General features: G+C 37.2%; 1 protein-coding gene across 2 annotated transcripts in view; it reads right to left on the bottom strand.

Moving 5' to 3' along the window:
- SLC44A5 (solute carrier family 44 member 5) overlaps window positions 1–14,594 on the bottom strand; it is a 71,872-nt gene that overhangs the window by 38,259 nt on the left and 19,019 nt on the right. For both annotated transcript variants that reach the window (XM_027651456.1, XM_027651454.1), the window contains exon 2: window positions 19–67. In XM_027651456.1, the coding sequence (XP_027507257.1) occupies window positions 19–67 (49 nt within the window). The remainder of the gene's footprint in view (window positions 1–18; window positions 68–14,594) is intronic.

The raw sequence follows: 14,594 nt of genomic DNA, 5'->3' as shown, positions 1-14,594 counted from the left end.
ATGAGCAACAATATTTACCTGTTGTGAATGGGTCCTCTGAACTTCGGGTCAAATTTCCTTGGTTCACCTGCATTTAAAATAAAACAGTATAAAAACATGCCCTTATTTAAAAAAAATCTGTTCAGAGAAGGATGTTAACACCAGTCCTTTGAAAAACATGTTCCACATATTCCTATTTAATCAGGATTTTTTTAATAATTTCATTTGGGCAGTATCAGTAATTCACCAATATAATTACCTAGCTTTTGTGCATGAGATCAAAGTTTTTTTTCTTCTATCTTAAAAATACTGAGGGCCTTACATTTACCACATGATAAATTACCTTTATTGTATATCCTATGACTACACCTACACACAGGGTTCACAATATATTTGAGACAAGGATTATGTCTCACAGTCACATGCTAAGTGTGTTTGACAGTGAGTGAGTGAACCTACCTCACTGGAGTTACAGGCTAAATCCTTTTGATTCTTCTCTAGAATCACAGAATGTTAAGGGGTTGGAAGAGAAATTATAGATTATCTAGTCACTGCAGCCAAGGCTGCCTTGGAGCACTGCATTCCTCACCAGCAGAAGAACAGTCTGGAGTCATGTCTGTACTTAATCTTATACTTAAGAATCCTGAAGGGTTTTCTTACTTCCCACTCCTTTGGTAACAGGACTTTATAGACACAGAGATGCAGGTTTGCCTTTTTTGGATTGGACTTATCAGATGACAAAGCATGGATGGAGACTGCAGAAATGTCATGCTGATTTTGCTCTGCACTACCCTGCATGGATGGTATAACTGCAGCAGCTTCTGCAAAGCCAGAGATGAGGTACAGTGCTGCAGAACAGGCAGAAGAGCACGTGTTTCAAGCACCTTCTCTAACTCGAGCGGGTGCACCCACCACACATCTCGGTGCAGGACGCAAAACAAGTTTTGAAGCTGGTTATTCATACATCTCTGAGATTGTTGCTTTCTATGAATCTCAGAATGACCAGAAGGTGAAGTCAGGTTCCTCCTAGAAACAGGCAGTAACATCTGGCCAGACCTTACAGATGGAAAGAGTCAAACGTGACACATTTTTTTCATGTGGCTATTCTGGCTAACACAGTTCCAACTAGTTCACTCTGCACATAAGCAACGTATATTAAGAAACTCCCAAATACTTACCAACTAATCTGTGCTGACAATGTGGACTGGAATAAGATGAATTACAGTAAAATCTCATTTGGTAAAGAGTAACAAAAATTTATGGTTGAATTTAAATTTTCAAGTTTTGAGCTACTGTATGAAAAGAAAGAAGCAGTTCTCCATTTGGCAGACCAGAATTTGGATTCTTCCTTTTGGAGATAGCTATTCAGTTTTATGGGATTTTTTTTTTTTAAGTTCAGTAATTATGGAGATTTACTGAACCAAAATTCATGCAAGGAAAAATTATTTCTTCATTCAAATGTCAATGCTGCAATATAAATTACTGTTTCAGAGTGCTTTTTCACTGCCTTCTTAAGGATCTCCTCTTCTGAATATACCTGGTATTAAAGGGTGTTACCAGCCTAAATCTTACTCCACCCATAGAAAAATATCTGTTTTCTAAGAGAAGAATTCAGCAACTTAAAGGCAGAATTTACTTATTAACTAAATGCCAGACTTTGTTCTGGGTTTATATCAGAAAAACCTTATCAAAATCCACACAGACCAGTACAATAAATACAGCAAATAATAAAATTCTATTTGCCCTTCATCTGAGGTGTTCGGGTCCACCTTAACAAACTCCTACAACAAATATATTTTAACACAGAAGAGACTGAGAAAGCTGAAACTTTGGAGAAGTGATGTATGGCAGCAACACCAGAGAGTGGAAGAAGTAATGCTGTGACACAGGTGCCCACCATGGTCCAGGAAGCAAGTGTGCCGTACGCAATACCTAGTGCTGGGCCAACACCCATATATCGAAAAACCTTTTTGAACAGGAATTTCTACAAAACAAATGTTTCTACAAAATAATTTATCTCTGTAACAGATCAGAGTCTGTAACATCACTCCCGATGGATAGGTTCTGGCCTTAAGGCATACTGGAGTGAGCCTCTGTTCATTGCCCATACAGGACACCCAAGCTGAGCACATAAGAACAGTCACACCAGATCATAAAAAAAAAAAAATAAAAATTTCACTGTACCCATATCCTGTATGGGGGGCCATATATGAGAAGAAACATCGTGGTATTTCCCTAAAACTGAGATTACAGAGATTTGCAACTTCACTTTTCTTAACTAAAGGTAGTGACTTTGTATTTAATAGCTGTGAGTGAATTTCTTTCTCATTCGTTTCATAAATCTCTATTTAACTTGCATATACTTTAACAATCTGCAGTGCCCTATATCACAGAGTACTACAGGTTAATGAACCATTGAAGTACTACCTCCTTTTGTCTGTTTTAAGCTTGCAATCAGTCATCTTATAACTGTACTGTATAACGTGGCACCATGGCATGCTACCAAAAATTTTACAAGTTATTATATTCCCCCTTACTTGTCTATCTTCAAATGTCCCAGTCTGTTCAAACGTTTCTTGTACGTTTCATAGATTTGGTTACGCTTATACTCCCTTTCTGTACCTTTTACAGTGCTACTATAGATCACTTAAAAAAGGAAGGGCCAGAACTGCACAGGATGTTCACACAAATGTGATTTATACAATCCTATAATGACTCTTTTTTTCTGACCTCAGTCCATTTCTAACAATTCATTCTTACAGTCTACTTGCTTCTCAGGGCAAACATTTTCACTGAGTCATCCATTAAGACTCCAAGTTCTCACTCTTGAATGTTAGCAGCTAGCTCAACCCCACGACTAGATGGAGGAACCTATCTTTCAAAGCTATTCAATGTTTTCCTTAAAAATTTGAACAAAGAAGTAGAATGAACACTTTGAAACTAGGCAGGTGACAAGTGTTAAAATACTTCTGGAGTCAGAATCAAGTGGATTTTGATAAACAACAATTCAAAATGATTTTTGTAAACTAACAAGAGTCATAAAGACAAACTCCATTCAGAAATCCATATAGAATAATTGCTTTCAAAAACACTGTTGAGAAGAAGAATACTAAAGGATTACAGCATACTACAAACAGAGAATGAGTCAGTCAAGCTATGTCTGCAAAAAAGCACACTTTTTCAAGAAGTGTGACCATGACTCATGAAGTCACTGTTCCTTGTGCCTGGGGACACGTGAGGCCTCAGATGAACAACTATTTCTAGCTCATGGACCTAGAATGTCAGAAGATACAAACAAACTGGAGAGAATAGAGGGACTGCTTAAAGAGAAGAAACTAAGAGGTTTGTTCTTGGTGGCGTGGTGCAGTACAACATGGCTGAAACTGCTTTGTCACTGAGCTCTTGGTATAAATCCATTACAGAATATGGGAGGAAAAGGTAACAACATTCTAAATTAGAAATACTCTAAAATTCACTGTCAGAAGTAGTAGGTAGCATCCCTGGAACATTAATTACCAAAACATGACACAGTTGATCACAACTGTAATCAGTTTCAAGGAAGAACAAAGAAAAATGCTGTTCATTTCATCTCATTTTTCTGAATTAGATATCAAATTCCCTACTTAATTACTACTATTCTTTAAAAGTTCAGAAAATTCTTTGGGTTGATGTGGAAATTATTTATGCTACTAGTATCCATACAGCTCCTAGTAAAAGCAAACCACTACCCTTGCTACAAAAAGCCCAAGTGTATTTAGAAAGCAAATTCCAAGCATTAGGAGTTTGGTAGGCATAAGGAAGAAAGCAGTGGTGAGGGATGACTGACAGTTTTTTTGCTAAGATTAAAAACTGAGATTATATTAATTCTTTGCAGTTGAGGCAGATCTATTTCACAGGCTGCTTTATAATAGGAAACTTTTGTGTGTTGAAGTATGTCATTACAAGAAATAGCTCATTTCATTTACCAATTCTGGCTCCAAACAGCATCTGAAGTTAATTGCTGTAGTAATTTGAAAAAGCACCTCTAAATTACTTACCTAAAATAAAAATTTACTATATATACATGTAAAATTTACCTTTGATGTGCAATTTAAATGAACTAGCAAATGTCATGCCAGAAAAAGTTAGAATATTGCTAATAATTGACGAAGTTATAGAAAACCATCTGAGGCTGGGTCTAGGCCTATTAAAGTCAACTGAAATAACACAGTTCAAATACGTGAGATTTAGATCAGGCGCTTTCAATTGTCATAAGAAAGCAAGTAAATTACCATGTTTTCCATAGTAGTTTTCTTCATCTCTATCCATGTTACTGTACCTGGATCACTTGAGCAAACTGTCGGTGTGAGATACCAAGCGTGGACTCCTGTGTTGCTAGCACAGTTTCCCCAGCAAGCACAGATACACAAAAATACTATTTAAATAGATTTAAAAATAAACTGATTGTCACGGACTTCTCCAATCACAACAGAAATTCACAAAGTAGGCAGGCCTTTCTGTGAATAGAAAGTTATCACTCGGTGCCTTTCCCACCTCCCCAAGCCAGTCTGATAGCCAGTCTGAACACAGAGGAATGACTCTTATCAGTTTGTGTTAACCTACACTATTAACCTAACGTATAAGCAAAAAGGGAAACATCTGCACCTGAATACCATTTGTAAAATAAACTTATGGAAGCCAATACAACCAAAAAAAATCCTGATGATTTGCTGAGAATAAGGTATCACACTGTTGGCTACACTTTTGTACTACCATGATAGTAAATAGTCTTCACGTGCCAAACCTTTCCTCCTCATACACTTGACTAGGTCCCACAAAGTTCAAGTCATGCAAGTCTAAAATGTAAAATGTCTGCTGTACATCAAATTTCCAATCTTGTCAAGTGGAAAATTTGTCTGTAGAAGTAGTAATAATGTACTGCATTATTTTCATAATAAAACATACTTTTTATATTTCTGCATAGCACAAAGGTGCAGAACAGAGTAGTCAGCAGTAAAAAGTCTCAGCATTGTTACTTTAGATACTGTAATGCCTATATAGCGAAATGAAGTACAAGGCATTATAGTCAGCACGTGAATCCAAAAGCCTGAGGCAACCTCTCCTTTCAAGCCACACAGGAACAGAATCTCTGTGTGGTGATTGTGACCAAAATGAAATTTCCATTCTCTGTGGAATATGATTAAAACACCAATTGTGGAGTTCTGTAATGAGAAACATGTACACTTGTATACGCATTCCTACAATCATTTACAAGACGGGGCGGAACTACATCCTGGACAACAAAAATAAAATTTTTAGGTCAGCCCTGTCACTGCATAGTACACAAGGACATAGAAGAATAATCTCATATTATAGTTCACCAATGATGCCTGTGATAGGTGTGTCACAGCTCATTTTGTTATTACAGAATTTAGCAGCAATGTTCTAAAGTTTACTGAAAGAGCTATTTAGTATAACCTGTATCAGTAAATGAACGTAAAAGTAATATGATGAGATGTAGACTGATCTGCAAAATATTAACCACTGACTGAACACTCATACTTAACTACCTCCCAAGACTTCCTGTCACCCTCACACAAATTAAAAAAAAAAAAAAAAGAAATGCAGAGAAGCCAAGTGACTGATTCTACCAAGCTTCTACTCAAGTTTTCACCTCTGTCAAAGGCTGCTTCAGTAAATCTCAATACAGTACAAGAACAGAAGGCAGTGGACAGACAGTGCTAAACACAGATCCTCACTAACTAATATGCATTTGGTCAGCCATATATTACTCAACTCTAATAAAATGCTAATTCCAGTTTGAGAACTATTAGTTTCTTCAAATTTCTTCCCTGGTGTTTGATCAACAATTACATGTGCCCGTGAGGAGAACAGCTGAGACTTTTTAAGACAATAGAGGTTTTATTAGCAAGGCATTGGAGCTGCAGTTGTACACACTGCTCCCCTCTACTGGAGCACATCTGTAAGCTCAAGTAATTCAAAATACTCCTCTGACAGACCTTAGCAGCAGTACTGTCACCTCTAGGGCACCATACCCAAGCTGCTAATTCAATGCTCAAACACACAAGTGGACAAGAAAACGAAGTAGGCTACTAACAAATGCTCAGGGGTTATTAGGACTGAATGAGGTTCATCCCAGTTATGTTTCTCTAAAAAATCAGATGAAGATTTTGATGCCTCTGCCTTTCTGTTCTGTGTAGGATTAGAAAAAAAACACAACACAAGTTCTTGCAGAACCCCTATCAGAAGTAGAAAGTGCTTGAACACATATAAATGCCTAATCTTTGCAAGATTTACAGTCTTAATTTTGCAAAGAACCCAAATAAATGTTTGAAATGTACTGCTGTTTAGTAGTAGTCAATTTAATTTTACTTAAAAATTTTTTTTTAGGCAAACTTAAGCTACGTTGTAAGTCACATGTAACATTCCTTATGCAGACACAGCCTTCCTGATCCTAGTAATATAAAATAATACATTATGACTGTAATACACAAATGTGTTGAAGCAGTCTATTAATCAAAATCAATATAAAAACAACTCTTCCAACAAGCCTTGTATCTGGTTTACCGGCATATGGAGTTTTTCCCTCTTTGAAAAATTCAGGTGTAACTTGTTTGTTATGCTCACATACACTGCAATTATAATAAAAACACATCTATGATTTCTCTTGTGTAATAAATCATACTAAATGATAGCCACCTTTGAAATATCTTTTATCGTGACAGTATGAGTCTTTCTGTTTGTTGGTCCTTCAGCCAGAAAAGCCAGTGAGGGGATGAATACAATTCACATGGAATTGAAATTTTAAGTCACAAAACAAACTTTTCTGCCTTTGGGTTGTGGGGTTTTGTTGGGGTTTTTAATTTCCTATTAGTCATTTATGCAGACAGATATCTTTTTTTTTTAAGAACAACTACATGTGTTTAACTCTTAAAAGTTGAGCGTAAAAGTCTCAGTTAATAGATACCACACACTGAAATGGGAGTCAGCAATAGCACTGCATTAAATAATTGCACTAGAGCTTTAATGTCTTGATCCTATATTAAATCACAGGCTAGATTATGTACATCACACTGAAATGCTCTGTGATCTACATTCTCTAATCACTCCCACACAAGTCTTCCAACTCATTTCCGTGTCCACACATTCCTTTCCTCCTGTAGTTCTCCATCAGCTCTTCATTACATTCCCCTTTTTTTCTGGAAAGGCAAAAACAAATGCAATGTGTATTTTGGACTTACATTGTGATCAGTGTTTGACCCTTCTGCTCAGGTTATTTGTCTCTGGTCTGCCACCACTCATAATGTTCAAGGGGCCAAAGAGGGAGGCACCGGTCATGTGGGGCACCCTCCTGAACCAGGCAAAGTGTTGAAACCCGACTGATAGCTGAATCCAGTACTGCCATTGTGCTACTGATACTGGCTCATGACTAGCAAAAAATGGAAAGGTTAAGAGGAAAGAGGAGGTGGCAGATGAGACAAACAAGTCATCTTGTGTCCTTTTCTTTACATAACTGCAAATACACAGATTTTTACATGCAGATGAGTTTCCATCCACATTCAATCAAAGTTTCAAAAGCGACTGTCACTGCTGAGGGCATTCATTGCTCACAACCCAAATGCCACTGCTACCAATCTTACTGAAGGACAGTAAAGGAAGAGGGGTAAAAACAAAAAACAGTGAGAGGCAAGGGTTTAAGAAGGTTTCAAGAAGATCCAAGTACTACATAGTTCTGCATCAGTTTTACCCATCATCCTTTGCTTCCCAAGCAGTCCAGGCCATGTGCACTGTGTATGTCTACAGTATAAAGAGAATTGTCGGGGAATCCTGAGGTCAGTGACAGTTCAGTGGAGAAGGCTGACCATTTTTCTACTGTGCTAAAAAAACAAGCACTAAATCAGATTTTAAGAATGAAAAACTTTAAAATTAGTATCATTGCATTGTCCTAATTAGTCATTTATCCAAAGAAACATGATGTCGACCATGTCATAGCCACAAGACAAAATGAATGACAACACATCACACACCCAGCTGACTATCGGGTAGTCCAAAAATTGTGCAATTTTTTTTCCTGGTGGTGACTGTACAATTAACATGTTGTCCATGTTCACTTAATATTAGACAAAACATCAAAATGTGTTTGACCAGCATGATATGATCAAATGTCCAAGGTCCACACCTAACATTCTTCTGCTATTAGTGATGGCTCAGGCTCTTAGGCAAACAACTACCCACAGAAAGGGGACTGAAAACGTATACAGTTAATGTACTACAACTGAATTACCACTGAACTGAAATTCTGCCACATGATCAAAAACACTGATAGCTAGTGGAGGTTTTACATTTCTCTAAACAACAAACAATAGGTTGCCAGCAGTTTGGGTCACAAACACATTCACTAAGGCTTCCATTTCAATGCCCCTATTAGCTGTTCCCCCAAATTCTTCTTCGGAGATGGAATTCTGTCTGTTCTTTTGTCCCCCAGTTTCCTTTTCTTATTCTTGTTCCAGGACTAATGCAAGTTTCATGGAATTTCCAAGAGTTACCAAGATGCCTCTGGAATGGTACAAATTGTGTGGTAAGAGCACTTCTCTGCAAACTCAACTATTCTGTGAGATGTTTTTTTCAAAGTGAGGTTGGGCCCAGAGGACTGGGTGATCAAAGCAAGCTGTTATCATACAGTTATGTTTGATGTAACTGTTTTGTTAAGTATCTCTTTTTCCCAACATTTTTACATATTAATCTAGCTAGAAAGGGTTCTTGGTTTTGAAACACGCTCTCATGCCTTAGAAAAACAGCACCTAAAATAAAGTCTTTGATGATGCTTTAACTAGAAAAAGGAGGTGTTTTGAAATAATCAGATGCTTCCTACCCAGGATCAGAGAATGCCAGAAGTTTGTGTTTCTAGGCTGCTTTACTGCAGCTGATCTAGAATTACAGATGCTACCCAACTATTTTTTCTCCTAGCACTCTGTAACCCCAAATGCTTTATACCATATCATTGCAACTTCTTGTTTATTGTTATGCTGCAAAATGCTGCATGCAGATACCATACCAAGACCTTTTCATTAAATAACATTAAAATCATTAAAATCATTAAAATAACACTTTCATAACCTCAAAAGGAGAGTATTATCTTCAGCATCTACCATTAAAAATTAAACCACTGCACTGTTTCTATGGGGAAAAAAGTGCAATTATACACATTTTTCAGATACAAAAATGCCAGGTGGAGGAGACAAAAGCTGGATTATTCTGGACTTTGTGTGCATCATGTATCTGCCACTATTTTATTCGTACAAATGCATTCAATTACTTTGAAAGCAACAGAAAAGTCATACCCCCAACCTTATGAATAAACCAGTGTCTAATTCACAAAACCACGTTGAAACTGCACTAATCAGAGCCTTAACAGCAATGCATAATTTTGAAGATCTGTCCTCCTCTGTATACCAAGCCTTTTCTAATGGCTGCTGATTTAAAATAAGAATGGCCAATGGCTGCCTAATTTTGGTTAGCTACATTTGTCTAATGAGCTACCATTCTCTGCGAAAGGTAGACATCAAAAATCCTAATGTAACTTGTTGGTAAAATGTCCAACATAAAATGTACATAGCTATCGTGTCTCAAGTTGTTTCATAATTTTAAAACTTTTCAGTCACTATTACTTACCCAGTTCTCAGAAGGCAAACGCATAAGGTTCTATCCTTTCTTTTCCCGCCCCCCCTTTTTTAACATTTAAAAATGCAGCTTGTGTCTTGAGGACAGTATAACAGCTGTCCAAATTTTAAAGACAATTACCTCAGCGTTGTCTCCCCTTATGGCTCTTCATGTCTCAGAGACTCCATGCCTGGTGTGCACTACCCTGCTCCTGGTGTAGTACACATGTACAACCCTTCCACTTCAGCAGCCCTCTGGCAACGTGTCTGCTGAGCACATCCAGCAACTGCTGAGTTCACTTTTACAACCAGGACCCCACTTTCAAGAGGAACTGTATTCCTGGAGGTGAACATAGGAATTTGAAAATAATCTCCTGGTTTTTCAGACAACCACAACAAACCCCCCATCACTGTTACTACAAAATTAAATGTGTCTGATACTGAAATCAAAGGAAAGCTGTAAAATAAGATAACCTTCATCTCTAGAAGAAGTTACAATTTATTGTTAAGTGGAAATTAGACTATTAATATCCTTCTACAATACATTTTTGGGACTAACAAAACTATTCCACTAAATCTTTAGCACAAGGTTCATATTTCACAAAATATTTAACTCTAGTGAACTCTGACCTTTGATAATTACTATAATTTACTGTAAGATGGAAGCTTGGTCCTATATGATTAATTACTTCAAAATGTATACAATCCACAGATTTTCACAATTGTCTGTTAAGAACTAAGATCAAATGGTAATTTTAAGTTGTCTTTTAATTCCTATTAATTTTATACTAACAAGCACCCACTAGAAAACAACTATTATAGCCTATATGGAACCTTCCACTTAAAACCTACATAGCAAAGCCAAAATTTCTTTTAGATCAAATGGAGTACAGGAAGTGGCATTAGAAATAATGTTTCATGTTCTATTGAAGTAGAAGCATTTGAATAAAAACTATAGTATAGTTCAGTTCAAAACTGGAGAAATTACATGAGGGTGTTCACTAAAAGAAATATACACATAAAGTTCCACTTTTTAGAATAATATTAAGGAATTACAAAAAAATTTTTAAAACTGCAAGCCAGACATCCCGATTCACTCAACAAACTACTGTCTCACAACTTTTGCTTTTCAATAGAATATAAAAATATCCACTACCACAGTCCTTTGTTCTGGGGAGAAAGGAGACACAACTCTGTAAAATACCAAGTAGCACGAAGTCTCTGGAAAAACTCTCTCTAGTAATTAAATAAACAGTTTTTGGAAAGTCTTAGCCCTCCAGCCTGTGAGAATCTGGTGTGGAAACTGCACCCAGCTATGATGGTCGACTACAAGAGAAAACAGAAAACCACTCAGAAAACCTCCCCGCATAGCTTGGGGAATTAGTAACATTAATCAGTTTCTTCAACAAGCCTTTGGGTGCCATTATTGCATGACAAGCTGTTGCAACACGTTTTACGTGGGTGTCATCACCACTCTCCTTGAATTTCATATCTGAAATAAAACCATTCTTTTGCTTAGAGAGACTGAGGAAGTGAAAGCAGAGCAAGACGTTTTCTGCCCTAGTTCAGATCTATCCTTCAGGCATCCCCTTTGGGTGCCCAGCTAAGAGACGTGCCAGCGCCAAGCGCCGCTCTGCCCCGGCCCAGGCTCAGCACGGCTCCGACAGCCGGTCCTGGGAAGGCTACGGGGCAGCCCCGCAGGGCGGCCCGACCAGGGCCGATCCCCTCCGGGAGCGCCGCCCGACCTGCAGCTCCGGCTGGGCCCCGCCCGGCCAACACCCCAGCTCCCAAGGCAAACAGAGATGTGGCAGCAGGATGGTTACATAGAGTGACTAATTAATTTTTCTCAAAGCAACATAACAGAAATTCAGGCATGTTTAACATTATTAAGACATTTTCTCTTAGAAGAATACCCTCCACAACAATCTGAAAGGTTGGTTTACCCAAACATTGCTGAAATATCAAGAGATCATATATGCAGAACAGCGTCTGGTAAATTACACTACAAAGGCTGGACAATTTAACAAATCACAAGTATGTTGACAGTTTAAAGCATTTCCAAAAGCTAGAAAATGTTTTATTTATTTTCCCGTTACAAAGGGCACTGTTTGAACCATGCACCCACGGTTTCAGTGAAAGTCTAACTGCCTACATGCATGACCGAATTTTGCACTCGGTTACTGGTATCTGGTATGATATTTGAATACAAAAATAACTGGTTATGCTTTAGAATGATTAGGCATATATGTTTGTCCACAAAATGCGTAACTCACAGATAAGATTAAAAAGCCATATCAATAGGCACTTGCTAATTTACTAGCTATTCTCTGTATAGCTACACACCTTGCAGAAACATTCTTTAGGGGAGAAAAAAAAGAATTATATAATGAAAACTATTCAGATGGGGATTTGGTGAGTCGTGACTACTGCTGCTTTAACAGAGGTCAAAATTTATGTCTATATAACACTGTATATAAGATGCATTATTATGAATGCCTGCCTTTCTGTACAGTCTCTCTATAGCACACTTGTATGGTATAATGAACAAAGCACCAGCTCACCATGGTTGTTTTTAAACCATTAGATATGCAGTTACAAGTAGAGTTTGTAAGTCTATGTTAACTAGATCCATTATTTTATTAGGCAGACACATTTTCATTTATTTTGCCTTCATTTCTGAGACTTCTGCCACTTACTGTAGGATGTGTTCTGCAGTCTTAGCAGTGTTAACAATGGCTCTGTGTATCTGGAACAGTGAATATATTCACAAAACTATAACATGGGCAGATGTAATTTAAGAATTTATTTGAGCAAATAAATCCCTTACAGTTGCTTAAAAACAGTCAGAAGTGACCCTTCATTCCAAGTTTTTCCCACTTATTAATAAAAACAGACTTCCACTATATTCCCTAATTTGTTGTCATTAAAAAAGTCCTCTGGAATCAAAAGCTTGACTTTATACAAAGCCGAATGTGTTCTTAGACAAAAGAAGGGGACTGTGATTACTGATGTTTTCTGTTTCTATAGACTTCTAAAGGCACAACATGTTATGCCAAGTTGGTCTGCATTCTTTCAGCCAGGTCCTATTCCTAGGTAATAAGACCATTAGTAAATAAATAATCCAACATTAGTTACAGGTTTTTATTCCTCAAAGGAACTTACCAGTATTTCCAGCATACACAACTGAGACGTTGTTACAGAGAACAGATTTTTGTTACAGAAAATAATGTCTCCATGCATCTCGTTATTAGGTGCTACGACAAAAAAAAAAATACAATTTGAATGGTGATCTGAAAACTGAACAATTTTGGATGTAAGAGGACTTCACATTAGCTAGATATCTGTAAAAACCGATACACAGTGATTCTCAAACCTGTACACAGACTAACTTGCAATGATACTATACAGAGCACTGTGCATTATGAGAAAAGTCTTTCTAAGAAACAATCTGTTCCTGCAGAAGCAGGTGTCAAGTTACTGTCTAAAGCACAGAACTGGCTCAGATTCCCCCTCCACTCCAACAGCAAAATACATGCTATGCTCCATGTATAAAACTAGGTTTATTATAACTGGTTTGCAGATTTTCCAGTTTGTGATGCAATTCAGAACTTGTTTTCTATTAGTGTTGGTGTATCAATTTAGAACAAAACAACTAAGGAGTTTAATCCTGGATGTAAATTCACAGACACACTGGTATAAATAACAGTCCTGAATGATCGGTCTAGATTGAAATGTTTATAGGAGTAAAACCCATAAAGATGAATCATTAGATGTGTATCAGCTATAAGGTATGTGGAATTAGTGAAGACATGGTTACAAAAGGTAAAAACCCTGTAGGAACATTTCTACAATGCTTACAGACTTTGCAGCAGCTCCACAATACAACTCACACTTTATACATAATTGACACCAAAATATAGAGAACGGGAGGAAGGGAGAAGAAATCACAGTCCACTGTGGATGTGAACATTTAACATGAACGTTTAACACATGAATATTTAGCAGACTGACAAGTAACTTGTGCAGAATAAACATCTCAAAGACAAATTAAAACCAAAGAAGGAGACAAAATATGATTTGGGGGACTTGGGGAGATTGTCAGAATACATATTAATCTTGGCAACACTGAGAAAGTTTTTATGAGAGTTGTGAAAAAATATGAGGAGATGGAAGCCGTATAAATAAGAATTTGGTTTACTCTGATGAAAGGTCAGAAAATTCCTTCCCAACCTCAGAAGTAAAACAAGCCTCACCTCCTTACAAAAAGTCACAAATAAAGGAGCATTTTACAGTTCCAGGCTCAGCTTTATGCACTGCAGATGTACCTTAACATTTTAAGAACAACAGTAAGCAGTGAAATCATAATGTAAATAAGAACTTGCTGACAGGAAACTCTGGTACTCTCAGCTTAAAATGCTTAATATTAGGCCCAGATGCCCAAAAGTTAGTCTCTAGGTTAATCTTCAACTTATTCCTGTAAATTGGTATCTTATACTTGGTAAATATTAATAATTGCATAGATTATAACTGGAAACTAGAGTTTCTGCTCTTATATGTAACAAGGTTGTAACATCCTGTGAAAACTGAAATCCTAGGAATTGGAAGCAAAGTAAATCCTGAAAATTGAGCCTTTAGCATTACAGTTTTGTTGTTGAATCAACTCCAATGCTTTTCTCTGTAAGGGGTATCTGGCACTGAAAAGTATAGTCAAGAAATATTACACTAGTAATAAACAATAAATAATACATTGTTACTGTTGCTGCTGCTGTTGTTACATGTCCCCAAACTGTATTTAAAAGGGCACACATTAACACCCAGGTTGCTTACAATTTTCTCTGCCACGTATGAAGTCAGTTGCTAATACACAGATACCAAAGAGGGGGCTGAAAGCACATAAGCCCAACATTTAGCCATGAAGGTGCTGTTTTATGTGCTCGGTTACAGCAAAGTTTACAG

Source organism: Corapipo altera, unplaced genomic scaffold, assembly GCF_003945725.1.
Source record: "Corapipo altera isolate COAL_440 unplaced genomic scaffold, ASM394572v1 57, whole genome shotgun sequence".
In the NCBI taxonomy this organism is placed as follows: domain Eukaryota; kingdom Metazoa; phylum Chordata; class Aves; order Passeriformes; family Pipridae; genus Corapipo; species Corapipo altera.
This window is presented reverse-complemented; position numbering and strand designations above follow the sequence as displayed.